This window comes from Diplotaxodon limnothrissa, linkage group LG15 (assembly GCF_057381915.1).
Source record: "Diplotaxodon limnothrissa isolate DT_005_m linkage group LG15, D_limnothrissa_male_GT1.1, whole genome shotgun sequence".
NCBI classification, from domain to species: domain Eukaryota; kingdom Metazoa; phylum Chordata; class Actinopteri; order Cichliformes; family Cichlidae; genus Diplotaxodon; species Diplotaxodon limnothrissa.
In genome coordinates, this window is record NC_140610.1 from 37500006 (window position 1) to 37522437 (window position 22432).

The 22432-nt window shown below is 40.7% G+C and overlaps 1 protein-coding gene across 5 annotated transcripts in view; it reads left to right on the top strand.

The window, feature by feature from the left end:
- Positions 1-22432, top strand: part of ptprsa (protein tyrosine phosphatase receptor type Sa) — a 180326-nt gene that overhangs the window by 114603 nt on the left and 43291 nt on the right. For 3 of the 5 annotated variants that reach the window (XM_085371935.1, XM_085371934.1, XM_085371937.1), the window contains 8 exons: positions 6512-6832; positions 8028-8221; positions 9223-9249; positions 10367-10484; positions 18795-19388; positions 20451-20545; positions 20726-20976; positions 21546-21633. In XM_085371935.1, the coding sequence (XP_085228061.1) occupies positions 6512-6832; positions 8028-8221; positions 9223-9249; positions 10367-10484; positions 18795-19388; positions 20451-20545; positions 20726-20976; positions 21546-21633 (1688 nt within the window). The remainder of the gene's footprint in view (positions 1-6511; positions 6833-8027; positions 8222-9222; positions 9250-10366; positions 10485-18794; positions 19389-20450; positions 20546-20725; positions 20977-21545; positions 21634-22432) is intronic. The other 2 variants (XM_085371936.1, XM_085371938.1) reach the window with 1 other exon arrangement.

Below are 22432 nucleotides of genomic sequence, written 5' to 3' on the forward strand. Positions count from 1 at the left end.
ATTTTTAATTTGAGAATTATTTTATCTTCTAAATTAGCTGTGGTGCCAAAATGTGAGTGTACTCTGTCAAACATATTGAGTCTTTGTGGACTGACAATTTTGGCAGTTTTCTTTCTTTCCCTTCTCAATTTTGTTCATATTTGCTTCTCCTTTGTCAACAGCAAGTGCACTTCCCACGTGACAGAGACACAAAAAATGTCAGTTCTCCTCTGAAACCGCCAAGGCTCTTATATGAGCTGTATGTCTAGTAGCAATGTGAATTTAGTCACGAAAGACCAAAAAAAAAGAAAGTAGTAGTCGCCTAAATTACTAAAATGCCCACCCTCTAAATTTATAGCAGTCTGTTCTGCACTGATTATTTCATTTTACTGATGGTAGAAACACAACTGAATTATTCAAACCATCCAGCTAAAAATAACAGCAGTGATATCATAGTGCACAGTGGTGGAGTCTGTGGGGAAAGAAAATACCCACAGCTTATCCAGTCAAATGCAGTAGTAGGTACAAGAAAAACAATGTATTAAATTCATTGTCTTTTGGGTTTATTATAAATAAAAAGCACAAGAGTGATGTGTATTAAGATGTAATGCATTAATGGTGAAGAACCTTGAAAATAGAGCTGGATTTAAGGGATTACTGGTGGATCTGAGCCAGTCTTTGTAATAATAGAGAAGTCAAAAACGCATGCTTTGTTGGAGTGGCTATTGTTATTCTCAATAAACTGCATTGTGTAGATTTAGAGAAATTGTACACCAACAAAGGAGAGCCATGGCGGGAGAGAGACTTCTTTTAACACATTTTCTGTTTCTACCAGTGCAACTTGTTGGCTGTATCCCCACATCTGGATGTGTGTGGGGGGGCAGCTTTGAAACAACCACGTCACAGTTCTTTTTGTTACTGCTAGGCAGCAGAGCTACACAAGCAGTGCATAGTCACTGAGGAGGGCGCCACCTGCATGCCATACTCACTCCTGCCCACTTGGGGTGCTGTTTTAAACCTAACACTGCACCGCTGATCTTTAAGCAGTCTTGGCATGATAATACTCTGTGTTCATCCCTCTTTTGTCTTGGTGTCTTTTGAGTGTCTGTGCACATTTTCACCTATCATTGTGTCTTTGTGATTTCCTTGCCCGGTAAACCACAAGCTGATTGGATTGGATACGCCTCTATCTTCCTATCACATCCCTATTTCAGCTCTGTTTCCCCTTTTTTGCCACTTGTTCCCCTGTGCATTGGAACAAAAGGTCCTCCTCCTTTGAATGGCTTGACATCACTTTGCTCACTTTGTGTCCTCTCCCTTTTATGTTGACTCTTTTGGAAAAGGTTTTCTGTTAGATGTTTTATTTATTTATCAATTTGTATTTATTTCTGGGTTCTCTGAAAGAGTATTGGTTTGGCATCATTCCAAACAGTAGCTTGCTACTCTTTTTGGCTTTGTTTTGAGGGGTGGGTGGGGTGGTGGTTCTCGTATGAACCGTAGTCCACCGCTGACAAAGCAAGTACAACACAAGAGACGAAGCAACACACGGCATATTTGCCTTTTAAGTAAATATGGGGCATAACAGGCTTAATTCTTCCTCTGAGTTGCTTCATCTATGCATTTTCATTGGATGATAACGATATCTAGCTGCCCATCTTAAAATTTAATACTACTCTCCTAGATATTTTTATCAAACTCCGTTTTCTGTAAATATTGTGTCAGATATAAGTTCTGCTTTCCATAATAGAGTTGATATTAAATATTATTCTAGTTTTAATTTTAAGGTTTATCACCGCAGGCACCAGAAAAACCAAAGAATAAGTCAGACAATGCAAAATATTTCCCAACACTACACATTAAATAATGTAAGCTTTTTCGATGCTCTGAGGTAAGTGGTTGTGTGGTTTAGAGATTCAGTCTGCCATAACATTAATCAAAGACCATCCAGTTTATAGTTTTTTGAGTTTTTTTCATTAAACATATCAACAGCAATTGGAAAGCTACCTTAAGCCTTTTTATGCTTAAAAATATTTAATAGCTGCAGTTCGGATGCTTATACAGCACAGGATGTCTCTAAATCTGTAGACATATACGGTATAAGTTTTATTAAGTGGCTTCATAATTGAGCTAAAATTGTCACTCTGTACATCTGAAAAAGCTGAATGTGTTAAGGTCATTATTGACATATAGATGCAAAGAAGCAGATCTACCAGCGGTTTAATAGCTAGTTTTATCTACTGAGTACACAGACACTAAAAACTGCTACACATGCGCATATAATACTCCTACTTTACAGTATAATGAAGATTAAGTGGTTGCTTGACTGAACTTACTGCAGTTAATTTTAAAGATGAATAACTTGCTCAGGAGGAATCAGCGTCATTAGGTCAAAAACTAGAGTAAATAATAAAATGAATTAATATCGCCTTTGCCTGTTCTGTCCAAACACATTGCAGAGCAACAGCATACAATCCCCCCCACGAGACCCACTTCAACTGGGTTTGAATCCACCGCGATGTCTGGCAGACTGAAACACTTTGCCACAAAGTGAAAAGAAAGACAGACAACATGATTTTCCAGTTTGCTTTGTTGTCTAGTATCTGTGGTAAAAATGTTCACATATTGTTGAAGTTTGTGCTCAGTCCAAGTAGCATTACCCGAGGCTATTGTCATGGGGACCATTCTGTCAAGAACTCAGAAAAAGTCACTTCAGAGAATAACAATTTTCTTGGAATTCTCTCACGACCTTTAATTGTGCTACTGCGATTGATGCCAAGTAACTTATCAAACTAAAGAGCACCAAAATCATTTCATTTGGTGCTCTCGGCCAGTGTTTTAATAGGCCGGATTAAATACAGCAAATGTTATTGGCAACAGTGGCCCCCATTCAGAAGCAAGGCCTCATGGGGTATGCTGCCATAGTCAAACCAGGATGCGATAACTTTTGTGAAACCTGTCAGACGTGGCCGGAGTGGGTCCACAACCTGAGAGCCAGGAGGTGCTCCCAGCATTCCTCTAGCTGTTATCCACGCACAAGGCAGGGTAACAGGACCTGAGACAGACCCTGGGAGTGGGTGTTAAGGGACTGCAGGGCCCCAGAGTCGCAGATAAGAATCCCATTTCATAGCGTCAGAATTAATTTCATGCTTTGCGATGAGCTATGAGCCAAGGCCCTGGATTGTCAGGCTTTGTTACACATTTAGATTATACCTAGAACCTGCCAGTAGCCACTCAAGAGCTATCTCTCAAATTAAAGTGGCAGATTCTAAATCCTCTGTATTTAACCAAACAAGCAGTCAGCCGCCAACCCCCGACCCCCCCTCAATGCGCACAAACACACTTACTGTAATTGAAGTGGGTTTTTAGATATATTGGAATATTTGTGTAAGCCACACCACGGCCATTTGGCATCAGTGGAGAGATTAATTCCATAATGATCTACAAATTCGAACATCCTGTCATCTGATGAAAATACAGTGCAGATATAGACATGTGCTTAAAATCTGATAGCAAAAGCACGGGCAATCTGTCATGTGCAGGGTTCATTTCACAACAGGCACTCAGTAATAGCTTGTGTAACTAAAATTGCAAGCATTAATGTATGTAAGTTGCTTGGCTCCCGAGGCAATTTTAATCTGAATGTAGTCATAATAATTAGGTATGCTACCTGCACTTGACATTATTGATTTTATATCCAAAGCACCCGGTCACATCACAACAGACTTAAGAGTCAGAAGATATAAAAGCAGACATGACTAATTATTTGTCAAAGAGCATTTTGGGCAAGTCTTTCAGCGAAGCTTCAAAAGAACCTCAAGTGAAGCATTAGCTGAGTTTCTTCTTTTGTGCTCGTATAGTTCTAGTATCCGTAATCCTGCCACTGGACTTCCTGGGATATGCACTTTATTAAAGCTGTGCCCCAGCCACTCTTAAACTGTTATCAGGCATGAGGATGCCTGTGCACTGTGATAGCCTGGCCACTGTCAGTTTCATAGCCATTTTCTGCCTACAAAGATTGAGAACTGAGCAATCGTTCTTGACGTGGAAGGTTTGCAAATACAATATGAGCGAAAGGAAAGAAGCTGAAAGGCTCAAAATCCAGTAAGACCTTAAGTAAATAAGCCCATTGGACACAGAAGGGTTTGGAAACTGTGGCTGAGGTCCTGTTTTATTTGTTGTGCACTAGAACATTCAGTCTTCGCTGGGAGGAGGCCTGTCTTATTCTCAGAACTCCTGTTTTTTATTTCCTTTTAAAGCTGTTCTACCCAAAGTGACATTACAGGCAGAACACTGTCATTAAACTTTTATGAATTCCACAACACAAGCTTTCCATGTTGCTTCTTCTATTATGGTGCCCTGGCATTCTCGTAATGGCACTAAGCTTTACAAAGAGACATAGGCACAGGGCTATGAAATGGGATTTATTTTTGCAAATTGCAAATAAAAAAGGATGTTTGTGTAGTTGGCCAAATGTACTAGAATGGAATATCTTGGGAGGGAGTATTTTTCCACCAACGCTTCCACCGCTCACAGTCTTGTGGACCTTCCCAACCGACAGTACAGTATCAGACAGCCCTGGCTACAGCATAGAGCCAACTCTTTCTCTCAGAGTAAACCCAAAAAAGGGGGTTAAAAACAAACTCTCAAAATTAAAAGGTGGCTCGCTGATTTCTCTCAGAATTTGCGGCATGCTTTCTGGCGAGGAAAGCGTTGTCGCACAGCAAAGTTGGCTCATTCTGTAGTCAGGTGCTGGTGGTAAGAAAGTCTTTAAAATTGTGTGTTTTTGGGAGTCAGGTACGTATTATGCAGACAGCGCTTGTGTTTTCTTTATGTTTGTTTGCTTTTCAGAATTTGAATGTTCTTATTTTGTGTTCATGCAGAGTTCCTTTTCCATGTTTACTCATGAGTTGTCATCTTGAACTTTAACTGTTGTTGTAGTTTCTTTTTGAGTCACCTGGGTTACAGAGAAATTTGTTTCAGTGCCCTCCTTTTGTTCATAATTTAGTTTTTCAGACTTTGTTTTTTCCAATGTTTTTATTTCTTTTCTGCTTTATGTGGAATGCTTTATTATTTTATTTATTTTGATTGTTGTGGTTTGTTTACCTACATAATAGACAAAAGATGTAATAATGAACTGGGTTTGTCACATCGGCAGGGACCGTGCATATTTTCAGATTAAACTTGCACAGGGCCATTGGATAGAAACATTTTCATCCAATTCTTCCATACAGTACCAAAGCCTGGATGAGAAGGGTTATCGCCCCCTACACGGCACATTTTCTGGACAAGCTCAAGCTGTCTGAGAACTTGGCTCAGATCAGAAAGAAAGGCACTGAGTTTGGTCTAGAAACTTTTCAAAGACCACTTCAGACACAAATAATAGACACCATGTTGGACTGATTTAATACTGTAAAGAAATAAAGGACAGATACAAAATCTCTTTATACGAAATCTTGAATATCTATTGCAATATATGTATTAGTGCTGTAGGCGTTAATCTCATTAACGCCATAACTACATTAACGCAGCAAATCTCCGTCAACGAGTTACCGTGGATCGCCCCGTGTGTGGGGCTGCATGGCGTCAACGCGTTAGCATGGTAGCTCGTTAACGCGTTGACGCCGTGCATCCCCACAAGCGGGGCGATCCGCGGTACTCTCCTCAGTTGTCTGACTAAAGTGCCTCGTTTGCAATAAAACACTACAACAGGGGTGTTCAACATAAGGCCCGGGGACCAGAACAAGAAGGAGGGCATAACATTTGCAAATTAACAGCTTAGACCTCTCCATTGGTTATTCACACTTCACCAAAGTAACGATTAAATGACACAAAAATTCATTTTTCTATGATCTACTATAGAAATTTCTGGGGGTTTTTTTTTTTACAATGGTTCTACAGTTTAAAAAATATATATTTTTGAACTTTTTGTGTACTTTTATTTCTTACAGTTTAAATCAAGCTGACACATGTCACTTATTGCTGCAGTGTTTCTTTATGAATTGCTGCTGTCTTTATGTATAAAGCTAAGAAATACTGTTGAAATTACCTTTCTTATTCTTTTTCTAAATGTGTAGTTAAACTTCTTTATGCTGACAGAAAGCTGAGTGAGATCAAAGTGCGCTGTATATGGCCCACTGTGTAAAATGAGTTTGACATCCCAGCTCTACACTGACACAACATAGTATATGCATATCCAGTGCTCATATCCCAAAACAATAGCTATCTGGATTCATTATTACACTTGCTTGTGCCATTTATCCATTTATTGCATCTTAAGTTGACATTTGCTTGAGTTTTATTTTTTATTTGAAATTTGTTTTGCATCTGTCTTTGTTTTACAATTTTCTTTGGATTCTTCTTGTTTTTTATTTAAGTTTTGAATTTCCCTTTCTTTTTTCATTTTCTTTATCTCTCCCATCTTTTTTATTTTTTTGTTTTTCACCCCTCCTCCCTCCTTCCCCAACCTCCTCGTCCTCCTCCTTCCTCCCAACCCACCCCTCCTCCTTCCTTCCTGTCCTCTCCACTTCACCAGAGCCCTCAGCTCCCCCTCAAGAAGTTAAGTGCAGCAGCACCAGCTCTACCACCCTGTTGGTAAGTTGGCGCCCCCCACCTTTGGAGAGTCAGAATGGTGCCCTGGTGGGGTATAGGGTGCGCTACCAGGTGGTGGGCCAGTCAGAAGGGGCCGGTGACAACGAGGAACCGCTGGAGGAGCCCATGGTGCCTGCCACTGAGGAGCAGGTGTTGCTTCAGCGATTAGAGAAGTGGACCCAGTACCGTGTCACGGTGTCTGCCTCCACTGTGATTGGACCTGGCCCCGAGAGTGAGCCCCTCGTCTGTCGGACCGACGAAGATGGTAGGTGAACCTAGCCTGTGCAGAAGCTCTTGTATTGACTTTTTATTATGGTTCAATAGCACTTTAGTTTAGTGGTGAGTATACCACCGGTAAACATTGTTTTTCTGTTGTATGTGTATGTGCAACCCAGTATTACAGCAAAATGTGTAATAGACACGCCAGTGCGCGGTTTCCATTTCACACTTTGCTTCTCCAAAACACAAAGTGGACACGTATGCAGAAATTGCATTACCAGCAGGGAGACATGATATATTTAAAGCCACAAAGTCGGTAGTGAGCCAAATACGTATTAAGTACATTCCAGTGTCCTTAATTGTCAGAATTAAGCTAGGGGCCTAATATGTATATTCATGTAAATGTGTTAATAAGGTTTGTTTAAACATTTTGTGCATATGTCCTATATGATGGAAATGTGCTGCACATGCATGCATAAAAGAAACTAAGATCACATGGTATCAAATGCATACCAAAAATGTTATAGCAGCATACTGCTTTATAAACTGTGCAAATGGAAAGACTCAAAATGAAATATACACACGGGAAATCAAGCATTTTTGCTATTGCAACATAAACAACTACTGTCCTATTGCTCAATTGAGGGCCATATGCATTTATGCATATGGGTACAAGGCCTTATCTATTCAAGCATTTCCACAAATAAAGAGTCACAACACAGTGACAGTATCTATCGAAAGCCTGTCATTATGATAATAAGTATCTTTAAGGAAATGAGATCCAGGGCTGAACAGTAGAATGCGCCTTGTTAATGAACACAATTTTACCATGATGACGGGAAAGATGATGGGGTTGTGATTTAGAGGCAAAAACAGGGAGTCAAAGTGTTTTGTAAAGGAGCAAATGGAATCAGGTTGAGTGGAAGAATTTTATCAACAGAACATCCATCTCACAAAGGGACGGTCCGTGGAAGAGACATGGGGAAGTGATGAATGCGTGTGCATGTGTGCGTGTTGAATTTGACTGACACTGGAGTGTGTTTGTTGTTTCTAAATGTTTTTGTCCATCATTCTTGCTAGCTGTCAATAGTTTTCTCTGTGCGTACATGAATTTGGATTCAGGGAGTTATTTATGTCACGACATGATGTGAGGCACTTTTACGATGCAGGGCGGTGAATCAGACTCACAGGTGTGTGATGGTCTCATGCGAGGATTTGATTATTTCTTTAATTTCTTGTAGTTCCTGGGGCTCCTCCAAGACGGGTGGAGGTGGAGGTTATCAACTCCACAGCAATTAAGGTGATGTGGCGTTCTCTTACGCCAGGCAAGCAGCACGGACAGATCCGTGGCTACCAGGTTCATTACGTGCGTGTGGAAAATGGCGAGTCTCGAGGCCTGCCTCTCATCAAGGATGTCATGCTGGCTGATGCCCAGGTATGACCATCTCGTAGTTTTCCTTCTACAAATTAGCTGTCAGAAAAATGCAAATCCCGCCACGCAGCATGCGTTTATCGTGCACCAATCGCATTAAAAATTGAAAACATATGTGTAAGCTATTGGCTTTTTTTTTCTTCTCATGCAAATCGCGAATTGTCTAGTTAATCCACGCTGTTGCAGCAGGAGTATGGGGAGCGATAGGGCTCTTGCCTTGTAGATTTCATTTCATTTCTTTCTCCCTCAGCCCGTCGACACACAATAAGAACTATAATCAAAGCTTCACTCATCTTGTCCTCCTTCTTCTACCTCAATGGCTTTTATTAGGAATGTCAAGACCCCTGCTTCATGGCAACATATGCAATGAAATATTTATGTGTGCTTGTATTCAGTGCAAAGACTTGGAGAAAATGGGCACGGAACTATTTCACCACAATTTAGACTTTGACTGGCAGAACTGGAAACGATGCTTTTTGGGGGTTTGTTTGTCTTTGTTGGGTTTTTTTTTTCTGTCAACACAGTTCTAGTGATGACTGTGTGTAGTACCGGCGTTTCAAATGGAGATTTTGAACAATTGGGAAAACAAAACACAAAAAAAGTTTAGTGCATTCAGGCCAAGCACCACACGCACAGGCAAAAACCTCTTTTTTATATCTATTTATCTTAGTTTGTATCATCATTAATCCATGTAATGCTACATTTTCATGCCATTGCTGCTTGTAGTTATCAATATATAACACTATTGTGCCTTTTTGTCAGCTGAACAGTAACGTAATTAAACTAGCAGACCTGTACAGCTCTCCTCACAACATAAACTTCAAACAGTTTCTTTCTCTCTTGACCTCCTAAAACCAGTGACCTATTTCTGATACCCATCCTCTGCTCCCAAACCTCTTATGCCCCCGTCTCTCACAATCCTATTTCTTCCCTTTCTTTTTTTTCTCTTTCTTTGAAAAAAATATTGCTCTCTCTCCTGCGCTCTTTGGCGGGGGGGGGGTTAGTGGGAAACAGACGATACAGCTGAATATGTGAGTACGAAGCTTCACCTGGGTGCTTTGTGTGCCTGAAAGAGTGTAAACAGAGGGTATTGCATCAGCCCGGTTAGATTCACAGGTTACACAGCCCATCCAATCCTTGTTCATTAAGTCTGGGCAACAGTTTGGCTCAGGGGCTTAGCTCTCTGGTGACTCGGTCTAAACACTATATCTGTGCATAACCAAGAAAAAGGGGGCTTACGTCTGTCATCATTTAGTTCGTACACTTGATGGCTGATGCAATACCCACTGACCACTGTGCCTGGAATGCTAACGCTATTCGTATCATACTGTGTGCTGACAGTGTGTTGTGTCTTGTGCTCTGGTGGTGTTTGTATGATTTTTTCCCCCTTCTGTTTTGTGTTTGTGTGATCTGTGCTCCATAGATATATATTCTTTTTTAATGTGGTGCTTTAGAAGTACTGTGCTTCCTTGAGTTTTGTATATTGAGATGGTAGTTTAAAGAATATCTCTGTACGACCCACATTGTGATCATTCATATTTTTTACTTTGCACAGAATGTTCTCTACCTTTGAACCAGAGTCCATCTACATTACACGAGTACCATGTCAAGTGCAACACACTACTTATAGCTCATTTACCTTTATTGATTTCTCCCATCCTTCTGCCAAACTAGTGCCTGTTAAAAACCTAATTCTGCATTCGTTCAAACCTTCTCTCTTGAAAGATTCATTAGAATTGATCGGAAGCCTCTCTTTGAAGAGGACTCAAGGAAACTTAATGGCTGAGGTAAAAAACTGCCAGGGAATGGCCAGGATGTATTCAGCATGCATTTATCAAAGTTAAGTTGTTGATTGGAATATTGCTAAAGGACTAAGTGGAACTACTTTCCATTTACATGCATAATGTCACTCCTCCACCTTGGCAGATCTAATAATTTATGTAATGGAAATGTCTTCCATTACACAGGGGGAAACATTACATTTAATGCATGCCTCGTGAAAATTAATAAAGAGGAGCAGGAGACACTTGGCTTAGATTAACATTCTGCATAAGGCAGTTTGAGCTGCACGAAGTGGGGTCAAATCATGAAAAATTCAACACGTATTTTGACATTTTCCTGTCTCTGCTTCTTCCGTGTGTCCCATAGGAAATGGTCATTGGAGGACTCAAGCCAGAAACCACTTACTCCATCACAGTGGCAGCATACACCACCAAGGGGGATGGTGCTCGGAGCAAACCCAAACTGGTGGTGACCAAAGGCGCAGGTTAGTACAATGATAAATAATTGATTTGTTTGTTGTCATAGAACCTTTGTTCGTGCAGCAGTAAAGCTAACTTGTTTTTCTGCCTCTGACTGAAGGGTTTTTCGCTCAGGGACTCCTGTTCGCTCCCATCCAGCTGTCTCCGCTATGATTGTGCTATGATTGCTTGTTTGCATTTATTTAACAATACTCAAAGAACCCTCGCAGAGAGCCACAATATAGTGTGATTAACTGATTCGGATCTGTTTAGTAGACACGAACAAATGCAATAATGAATAATTTCAAGAATTTCTGACAGTTAACTAAGTGTAATTAGGACTCTTTATCGACAGCACCATAGGCTATGATATTAACAGTGTGTTCAGCTACTCAGGGCTGTTATTCAGGGCACATCTAAGTCTAAGGCAGTGTTTGCTTTTATCAGTGCTGCGTTTATCATTTGAGTCATGTCCTGAAGGCTAGCCACAGATTTTTAGAGATCAAGGCCACGGATCTTTTAGAGACCAGGGCATGGTGTGAGGTTTTTTTTTTTTCCCTAAGACAGATTAGGAGAGCATGAAAACACATGTTGCTCTTTGGTTTTAGCTGTATATTAGAGCCTGCACTCTACAAAGCATTGTTTTCTTCACATTTCTCCTTTTTTTTTTCACCGCTGAGCATACCAGTTTGTCTAGACTCTCTATGCCTGCCTAAAAGCTGGTAGTTTGTTTAGAATGAGCATGATCTGCAGAGGATGTAAAAAGCTTGCATACCCCTGCTAAAATGCCACATTTTTGTAATGCAAAAATAGAAAAATATATATATAAATTATTTAGAAATGTTCTACCTAAAATGTGACCTATAACCTGAACAATGTGGTTCAAAACCAGATCTGTTAGGGGGTAAAATAAAAATAAATAAATAAAAATAATGTAGTTCCATATCAACAAGCTTATGTTTTGGGTTTAGTTTAATTGTAGGTACATTCAGTCAGTTCGTTTCCAAGCCAATGTATACCAAAACAAACAGCAAGAAAACAGTGAGGACAATAAATAACAAATGAAATGATGTAAAAGTGACAATAACTATACCTGAACAAAGTTGATGAAAAAACAAGAAGTCAGGGAGCCGGATTTTCTTACAAAGAAAATTAGCAAAATTTTGCAGCAACATCTATCAAGTCTCCCAAAAGGATGTGGAGAAATGTTTCTGGTCTGATGAAACCAAGGGTAAAATCCCAAAGCTTTTTATTACAACCAAAGCAATGCATACCACCAAAACAATGGCATACCCGCGGTGAAGCATGGTGGTGGCAGCATCATGCTTTGGGGGCGTTTTCTTCAGGTTGAGCTAGAGCCTTAGTTAAGGTGGAGGGAATTCTGAGCAGTTTCAAACACCATTGTGTTTTGGCAAAACAGTGAAGTTTATGCTAGAAAGCATTTTAACGTTTAGTGTGCCAAAAACCGAAAGCATCCAGATCAAAAAAAGAATGGCTTAATTAGAAGAAGATTAAAGTTTTGAAATGGCCAAGCCAAGCCAGAGCCCAGAACTGAATCCAAATGAAATATTGTGAGGTGACCTGAAGAAAGCAGATGATGCAATTGGACAGATTTGGAGCACTTTTGCAAGGAAGACTCGGCAAATATTAGAAAGTCACGATGCACTGCGCTTATAAGCACCAACACCATAAGAATGAATTATGTTACAACGTCAAAAGGTGCTTCAACAAAGTGTTAGTTTGAGAGTGCATATTTATGCAGAAGGTTATTGTAAGTTTTTTATTTCAATCCTTTTGCAGTTGAGTTGCAGGGTCTGTAGGTCATGTTAGAGGTTGAAAAAGTTCAAAAATTATTTTGCCTGGTCTAATTTTTTTTTTACATCATAAAGTAAACTAGCATTTTGACAATGGTGTGAAGACTTTTTATATTCACTGTGAACCTCAGGTTGACTTGCTATGAGTTTGAAAGCTTTCTGTGAGTGGTTTTAGGCCATTAAACTAAGATTGTGTATGCATGTACTTGAGAAGGCCTCAAAGTGCCAATATGTGCACAACTGTATACATACAGCACATACTTTTTTTTTTACGCTATTATTATTTTAAAATAGTGAGGGATTGGGATGCAAGGATTTAATATATGTTCATTTGTTGTTTCTGTGTTTTTGTTTTTGTTTTTTTAAAGTAAAGAAAGAAAGAAACCCGCCATTACCTACATTCACTGTCTAACCAAACCAAAATTACAACAAAGCAGTAGCACTACTAAACTAAAATACTTCCTGAATTTTGGTTCAGTGTGTGATATGGGACTTTACTACCTGGTCTGGTCTCCAGGAAATAGACAGTGGCTGCAAACAACAATGAAGTAGGTTACAGAGCCTCTAGCAACCACTAGACTAGCTGACATGCAGAAAACTAAGCTTGTTGAATACATTCAATGCTCAAAATGTGTTCTAAGCTACAAGTAACAAAAACACTGGATATATACAGGGACACAAAAAAAACCCTAAATCAGGGCTGGCTGGAAGAACAGATTGGCTGTACTTTTGAAGCAGGTGGAAGAATTACTGCTGCAGCTTGATGAGAGCACAGGATTGGGGCACTGTCCAATCAGTAACAACAGAAGGCAGAATGAAGGAAGAGCAGTTAGGCTGGCATGCAGGATGTAAAAAAAAAAGTGCAGGCACTAAATTCTGATCTTGGGGTTACATTCAGAATTACCTTACAAAACAGTCAGAAGACTCAAAAAGACAAAGGACAAGGTGGTGTAATGGTCGAGTAATGTTCAAAAAAATGCTTATATCTTGATAAAGCTGGTGTCTTTCAGTCCATGCTCTCATTCCCTTCCATTCCCCCCAAAAGCAAATAACTTTAAATCCATCCACCCATCTATCTTCTATTTCAGAAGTTCTTCACATAGATATTTTAAAAACGCAGTATTTCTGCTTTGCTGAATCTTTATCAGGGTTTGATTATTTCGTCTGTAACGATATGTGCAGACCTGTAGAGTGGTATGTCATACGTTCCTGTACAGACAGCACATTTTCACAACCTAATGTGTGTACACACAAATGTCCCATCTCGTGACAAGTGTGTGTTACAGGTGTCAGGGAGCATGGCGCTGCCCAAGGGGCCTGAGCGAGTGCTGTCACTCTCCATCCTTCTGTCAGGACTGGCTGACTGATGCGCCATTCCACAGCAATTCTGTTTGTCCCTCGAAGGGAGAGCTTCTCCTTTTTATTATGATTGAATTAAAGAACTAGTTTATGCCAGGGGCCAAGATAAATAGAATAGGGTAAGAGGTGAGAGATTGAGGTGTTGGGGGAAAGAAGTAAAAACAGGTTTTCTTGGAGGTAAAGCAGATGTCCTTCTTGTCCCAAGCACCGTTAGGATGATTGGGACATTGGCAATTTTCAAGGCAATTTTCTTTTGTTGTTTTTTCCTCCAGAGCAAGTTGAACTAATGAACTAATTGAATAGTTACATCTTTGAATTGCAAAAAATTCAGACAACATGAGAACAGGTGACAGAATCATCAGATTATACACAGTTCATAGTGTCTGTACATTCAATTACAGAGGATGGTCTCATATGATTATATTATGGTATTAGTGGACTAATCAAGAAGCCCTGTTTAGGCTTTTGAGATTTTGTTTCCATGTACCCAGACTTCCTTTTCATTTTTAAAGTGTTTTTAAGCAATACTTCCTCAGGCTTTCCTAAGGTCTGCTTTTTCACTCATTTCACTCATTACCTGACCATTTTCTAGAAGATGTTTTTGTTGTTGTTCGGTAAGACACTTTACACTGACCTATAAATCATTGAAGCATAAAGCAGACACCTATCTCAAGGGATGAAACAGTGTTGTGTTTACACAGACAGCTGAGCAACTTGGTTCAAATCGACATCAATATGTAATGAAGGAGGTCATGCCAGAGCTACAACAATGAGCGTCTACAGGCATCTGTAAAACATGGCGGAGGCTCTGTCATGGTACCAGTGGTGGAATTATGAACGCAGAAAAGCAACTGACTTTTTTTTTAGCATCTTTAGAATTCTGTTTTTGCCCCATATACTATATCTTCATCACTGATTTGCCTTTTTTTTTTTTAAATATTAAGAAATTTGCAGGTGTCTCGAGACTTTTGCACAACACTGTAACTGTAACATTGTACATTCTTCAACTACAAAACTAAACAAAACACAAACTTTCATAGAAACTTTTCATCAAAAACCACACTAAAAATGGATCCCAACTTGTAGGAACTTATAAACCCAAATATAAGATGTTTTCTTCTTCTTCACCATGAAAAACAGATGTTCTTTGTTGAGACAACCACTCCTTCGTGTGGTTTGCACTTGTGTGAACTCACTCATAAATTGGCACACTTCAAATGCGTATTGTAAATCAATTTAACATTCTCCCACATTGTACGTCCTCTAAAAATATATATTTTTTAAAAAACATGTAACTTATGCAATTTCTTCTAAAATCTTTTTTTTTTCTAAAGCATGCACTTGAGGAGAGCAGTTGCCTACAGAAGATGTCATAGCCTTGGTCTTTTTTTATGTAACAATAAGGCTTCGATACAGTGCGTCATGACAACGATGGCATGTTTTTTCTTGCCACTAAAAATTGTAACATCAATGGCCAAGGCTTTTTATCTTCCAGACTTTCCAACCAGCCTCTCTGGTAGTTTGGTGTATCAAAAAGGATCTGAAAAAGATCTATGCAGGATTTTGTCTGACTTGGATAAAACTGGAGTTCCATACCTATTTGTGAGTCATAGATGAACAACATTTATTCTGTGGCTGAATCTCTCTTTGTTTGCTGAGTGAAAGCTAGGTTTGAAAAGTGGCTTTTCATGAGTCATATTTTTAAAACTCTTCCTTTGAGGAATACACTGAACCACGGCCAACAATCAATGTCTGCGTCCTTTAAATCTTTCGTTCTTGCTCACATGCTAATGGAAAAAAAATAGTCAAGACTTCATTATAAGTCGAACAAAGTCAAAACATAATGCTACAAAGGCACAGTTATTTATTGGTAGGCTGTGCGCCAAGTTGCTCAAAATATCAGCTTGGGATCCCAAGAGGCTATAGAGCAAGGGGAAAAACTGTTATTTTGCATCACCAGGTACCAAACATAAGGCCCGTTGGTGTGATCCACACAAATGGATGGATTAAATCATATTAGGTTTCATTTTAATTATTTATAAATTGCATTGCAAGTATGGATGGATATTGATTCAGATCAAATCAGCCACAACACTGTTATTTACAGCTTTAAAGATTGCTGGGTATCCTCCACTTGTAACATCTTAACTGGTTAAAACTCCCTTAGGCCAACCTCACAATACTTGATGCATCATGCAAAAGGTTGCTGAGCTCTTTTTCTCCTTGCTTCTTTAATGGCTCCTTCTCTCCGAATGGGCCAAGTGAAATTTATTGCTTTTCTTTCTCCATTACATTTCCCACCCTACAAATGACTACTCTCCATGAATCCCTGAAATATAGGCAGATAGGATTCAAAGAAGCAAAGGGAAAATAAAGATCAGAGAGACAGATTTTACACGACCTTTCAGCATTTGCAAAGTTGCGTATGCGTGACTGACGTGCACAAGAGAGGTAGGAAATGAGAAAGAAACCTGATCGTCCCCTTCTGAGTCAGACTGAGTAAGTATCAACAGTATTCTGTTAATATGGTGGCCTAATGGGAAATGTGCAGGGAGGCCCACAAGGAGGGACTGAATCAGGCTCGACCCTGAAATGGTCAAAGAGTGGAAAGAGGAGGAAGTTAGGAAATGAGAGTGGGAATTGGACATCGTGCGAAGGGAGAAGTAAAGTAAAGAAATTGGGAAGAAAAAAGGGACTGTGGGTAAAAGGAGGGTGACACAGAGGAGAGGTGGAGAGGGACAATCAAAGTGTCCTGGAAGCCCAGAATCGCTCATGTACACACACACACACACACACACACACACGTTTCTGCCTCCTCATATCCCTGTTGGGCCCTCTTTGCAGCTGATTGCACCTTGTCCCCAGTCACCTTCATCATCTCTCATTCACTCATTTTTCAACCCCTCACTATGGCCTTGTTGACTTTATCATCTCCTTGTAGCACCTCACACACACACACACACTCAGCCCACACCATGAGCAGTCCCCCCACCCCTCCTCCCCCTCTCTACACCAATCTGCTGGCTCAGTACCCGTGATCCCTCTCCCCAGTGTGCACTAGGCCCCAGTTTAAAATGTACAAATAATAAAACCGTTTTGGGGGTACACAGGCTGCAATGGATACATATGGCAGCCTGTTGAATTCCGAAGCGAAGCACAAAAACAGAATCGAAGACACGTGCTGCGCCTTTGCAGGATCATTCTCCCTGATTCTATTTTCTTGATTAGCAGTGATCATGAAGGGAGAGTGGGTTTCCAAATGACACCAAGCTGAGCTACAGTATGTAGCCAGGGAGTATTAGAAGCATTTGTCTCACCCAACACTCGCTGCCCCCACCTTTCCATTACCGGCAAATGCTCAGCTGACTAGCCGCCATCTACCCACTCACCTCCATCTTCCTCTAGCAACAGTCTTCAGAAAGAAAATCATTGGCAAACAGAAATGAATAATAAGCGCAGAGGAAGGAGAGTATGTGGAGTGGATTTCTCTCTCTCTCTGTCCCTCTTGCTCTCTCTTTCTTCTCTTTCCAGGCTCTGTGTGTGTGTCTGTGCGTTTACTGTGTGCACAAAACTTACATCTTATCACAATAAACTATATGTAGACACATACAGTATACACGGACACATTTGCACGATGATACTGTTCCACTGAGAGGCAGTACTGTTGCCTCAGACTAATGTTGGCTTCTCCAAATTACTTTAAGTTCACACTGGGCAACAAGCCAAATAGCTCTATGTGCAGCTGGAATGGCGATATAGGAGATGAAGCTGGCTGGAGACCAGGGCCAATAGGCTGACACACATCAGCAAAGAAAATTCAGACTGTCCATCAAGCACAAAGATACAGGATGCAATGATTAAGGGGTGGGTGCAGGGGTGAATTCAGCTTGAATTCATCTAGCATTAGCATCAACAAGCGTTAGCCAAAGAAAGCAAATGAAGGCATAATTATGTCTGCATAAGATAATGATGAAAAGTACATAACACCTGCAACCACAGTTAATAATTTGCATTCAGTTTATTTAGTTGTTAATAAATTTATGCAGGATCAAACAGTTTCGCAGGCCAACTTTGCCAAACAAATTGGCAAGCTTTGTGAATCTTCAGTATGCAGGAGACTGTCACTCATCATTCTGTCTGACTACTGTAGATACATGTAATTAATTTCATAGCTGACGTGTCTCATTACCTGTTTTCTTTATTAATACTAAAGTAATGCATTTGGATTTAAATTCATAAAACAATGTGTATCTATAATAGAATACTTATAACATTTGCCAGTTGTTTGTCCCGTCCCCACCTTTTCTGAGAAAATTTGTTGTTTCTCAGAAAAAGGAGGGAAGTACATAGATCAGAAGATGAGCGAGGAAGCTAGAATCTATTTACATGGGGCTCAAGTGCAAATCAGCCACGCTCATCTCTCACAAAGCTTTGACAGCAGCTTGAGAACTAAAGGCTTCACATAACTGCTGCTGCCGCTGTCTTGGTGATGGGACCTTAAAAGGAGGGTTAGGATGAGACGTGTGTCATCCATAACAGCAGCAAAACTGGGCCACTCTGAAGAATAGTGTCTGGACCCCAAGAGTAGATCATCCATTTTACAACAAGAGACAAACAAGGCGCTGTTCTTCGCTTAAAGTTTTAGTGGTGCTTTGCTGTAATGCAATGATTTTTGGCTTCAGCTTCTATGTATCATGAAATGGTAATGGGTACAGCGATCACTTAGGAATTAAAGCATTTTGGGGATCTTCTGCATTTCTGACTCACTTTGTTAGCTTATTGACTGTAAGTTCAAACAATTTCCCCGAGTTTTGTTCATCTTGATCTTTACCTTGGACACATAGACATCGTTTTATGTGCGGTATCTGATCCAGCTATGTTTTTACCATCCTTTGTAAATGCTTCCGTCGTATACTATTTGTATCAATAGTAACAGTGTTGATGATTTTGCTACACAGTACAAAAACTCAGTGCACTTTCTATAACACAAACCATAACTCCTAAATCGGAAGGAAAAATAGAACATAAACGATGGTTATATGTCATGAATGACTTTCAACGCTCACCCATATGTACCATTTTCATGTCTCTTATTTAAAAACGTGCATTCTAATAAAACTGTAATGCAAAGACATCACGCTTTTTATTTCTTTGTTTCTGCAGTACCTGGTCCGCCCTATCTGTCAGTGGCTCAGGACTCAGAGACATCAGCCGTGGCTCGCTGGGATCCTCCAGATCTAACCAATGGCATGGACCTGCAGGGTTACCGGCTCCAGTTTGGCAGAAAAGATGTCTCTCCTTTGGCCACACTGGAATTTGCTCCCCAAGAGCGGCAATACTCTGTGGGCAACATTCACCGGGGGGCAATTTATCTCTTTAAGATCTCTGCCAAGAGCAGGGGTGGCTTTGGGGAAGAGGCTGTGGTAGAAGTCAATGTGCCTGAGAATACGCCAGGGGGATACCCACAAATTAACGAGGGCTCCAATGTGACTTGCTGCTCAGTGCAGCTGTCCTGGTCTCCACCAGTCCTGGCAGAGAGGAATGGGGTAATCACAGAGTACACTTTGGCCTATAAAGAAGCTGGCACCAGAGAAGCTCCACGGGAACTCCACTTACCCCCCAGCCTCTTCAGCTATGTGCTCAACAGCCTCAAACCGAACTCGGCATATGACGTGAAAATACGTGCACACACCAGTGTAGGTCCAGGGCCCTACAGCCCACCTATCCAGTATCGGACCGTGGCCTTTGATCCAGCAGGTAGGGCTTGCCTGTTTGTCTATGTTATCCAACCCAGTTGGCGGGGGGTTGGAAATTGGCTAAAATTAATCTGCAGCAACACAAAAACTGCCCACCCCCTCCTTCAACCACCTCCACCTCTCCTCAAGAAAGAGGAAACATTGATATTTAAATTGCTTGCCGTGGGATACTTACTTCAATAACCCAAATCAGGTAAAAGATAAGTCAGTAAGTTATAGTCAGTCATTTTGAGAAAGAGGAAAGAAGCCTAGAATTTCAAGGTAAGTGCAATTTGGTCAGACACTCTTCTCAGTCATTCTTGCAGCCTGTTGCCAAGCACAGTCACTCAGCTAATGTCATCTCACATCCCCAGTTTACAAACAAGGTAGGATCTCAATCAGATCTAGTCACTTTGAGAGTAAGTGTGGACCTCTAAAATTGCAAAACCCTCATTTTGGTTCTTTATTTTATTTTTGGTTTAAGATATTCTGCCCTTCCTAACTCCCTTCCTCTCCCAGAACCTCATTCTCCGTCCCCCTGTCCTTCGACAGGACAGCTTGTGGCATGGCATCCCACAGATGCACCGCTAAGGACTGTTAGCATGCTATGTTTTGGGTTTGTCTCTTTGCCTACACAGCATCACGTTGGCAGTGCCAACCCAGACTTAGTAGAGGTGTAGGATCAGTTGGCATTGGGACCGCATGGGTCAGTTGTTAATCATCAAATGCTCGTGGTTCAAAGATAATGATGAGCTGGGTTGGCACTACCCACGATGGCTAGCCAGTAGGTACACCCTTGTGCTCCATGGGTTTGTTGTCCATGAGTCTTACGTGCTGTGTGTCCTAACCAATCGCGTTGCCCTTCTCACAGCCAATCACAGCTCACTGTTACACTCACTTTCCTACCCAGAGGAGCGTTGCAGGGGAAGAACAGCTTTTTTTTTCTTTTTTTTTTAAAAAAAGCAAAAAAGCAAAATCAGGTTTCTTTATTTGTTTCCCTTTCTTTCTGATGTAAAGATGGTCCATTCACTTATGATACACCCTCTTTCTTTTTTTCTTCTTCTTGCGTTTGTGCACTCAACAGATGTTCCAAAGAACTTCACTGTAAAGTGGGCCACCAAGTCCACAGTGGTCATTGCTTGGAAGTTTTCTGAAAGCAGGTCCCCGTATAAATGCACTGTGAGTATAATGTTGTAAAGCATTCCCACTGTGTAATTTAGCATCCTTGAAGTTGAATTCAATTGAAAACTGTCATTCAGTTTGTCATATTTCAGTGACATGAGTTACCACTAAACAATCTTCCTCTTTTACTCTCTATTCCCTCACCAATTTGCTGATTGACTATCACTCTAATCCTAGATTGAGTATAACCGCCAGAAGATGGATGTGGATGCCAGGCAGCTGAAGGTGTTCGTCACTGGACTAAGACCTAACACCACCTATGAGTTCACAGTGATCTGTCAAGAAAGCATAAATGGTGGGCAAAGACATCGGGTAATAGCCAGGACAGCGCCGCTCATGCTGATCAGGAAACCCAAGTTGGACATCTACAGTAACTCGGATACCGCGCTCACCATGTCCTTTCCATCATTTGACAGCAAGGATGTCAAGTGAGTTTTGAGGGCTAAAAGCATCTGTGAGCTCTGTCTGAATTGTCTTGAAGGGTTAGGGGTTGCTGTCTTCCTTCTCTCTCCCCAACCGGTTGCAGCAGATGGCCCTGCCCCTTCCTGAGCCTGGTTCTGCCGGCGGTTTCTTCCTGCTAAAAGGGAGTTTTTCCTTCCCACTGTCGCCAAAGTGCTTGCTCGTAGGGGGCCATATGATTGTTGGGTTTTTCTCTGTACGCATTATTGTAGGGTCTACCTTACAATATAAAGCGCCTTGACACAACACAACACAACTGTTGTTGTGATTTGGCACTGTATAAATAAAATTTAATTGAATTAATTGAAAAAGTTTAAATGTTGACATACTTAAAATCTGACGTGACATCTGTTGAGATCACTAGGTAATGAGTATGTGACGTGGACTGCTGGTAATTGCTAGGCCCTTTGAGAGAACCGAATTGTCACGTCAATTTAGTGTTGAGTGTGAGGCTATTTTTAATGTAAATTCTGTTACAATCTTAAAGGATTGTTTATTAAAATCAAATCTTTATTGTGCTTTCATGCTGTGTTCACAGGAACTTCTATGTAGTAGTGGTGCCGCTTAAGAAGACCCCAGGAACTGTTAAAGACTTGAAAAACCCTGATGAGATAGACATAGAAGAGGTAGCGCACACAATAAGCTTTCAAGCTGTTTTTTTGTTTGTTTGTTTGTTTGTTTGTTTGTTTGTCATTTTGGCTCTGTACACCACCACAGTGGATTGTACAACCAGCCAACATATGATTAAACTGGAGACTTTCAGCTATAATTGAAGGGATTTAACAACAATGTGTCTGTTTACAAATTAAAGGCATATATACACATTTTCCCTCATTTTAGAGGCTCAAACGTAAATGGACAATGGACTGACAAGCAGTTTAATGGGCTGGTCAGATTTTTACATTCTTATTCCAAGAAAAATTAAGCAAATACGAGATCTGCAGTCGATTCCAAGTGTTAAACTTGGATTTGGTGGCTTCTCACTGTTAAAGCTGAAAGTCATTTCAGTTACTTCTTGACTACCTGATTTTAAATAAACTGTGATGACATACAGAGGCAAAATTGCAAAAATTGCATCATTATACATAAACAGTAGTTTTCATGTTCTGTCCATATTGTGCACATCATGTACCCATGTAGGCAAGGCACACAGAACACAGACATAAGTAAATCTCAGCTATGCTAATTTGACACCCCCCCCCCCCCCCCCCCCCCCCCCCAAAAGCATGCAGAAGAGAGAATTACACAGTCTTCTCCTACTCATAACCATAGCTCGGGGTCACCTTGAGCACCAGATCAACAGCAGCCATCCCTATTGGATTTGGGATTACACACATTCCCTCTGCTTAGGGCCCGCCTCTGTCTGCAGTCTAAACTGAATGAGAGAGGATTGATGTAGGGGAAAGGGTTGCATGGTTGCATGGA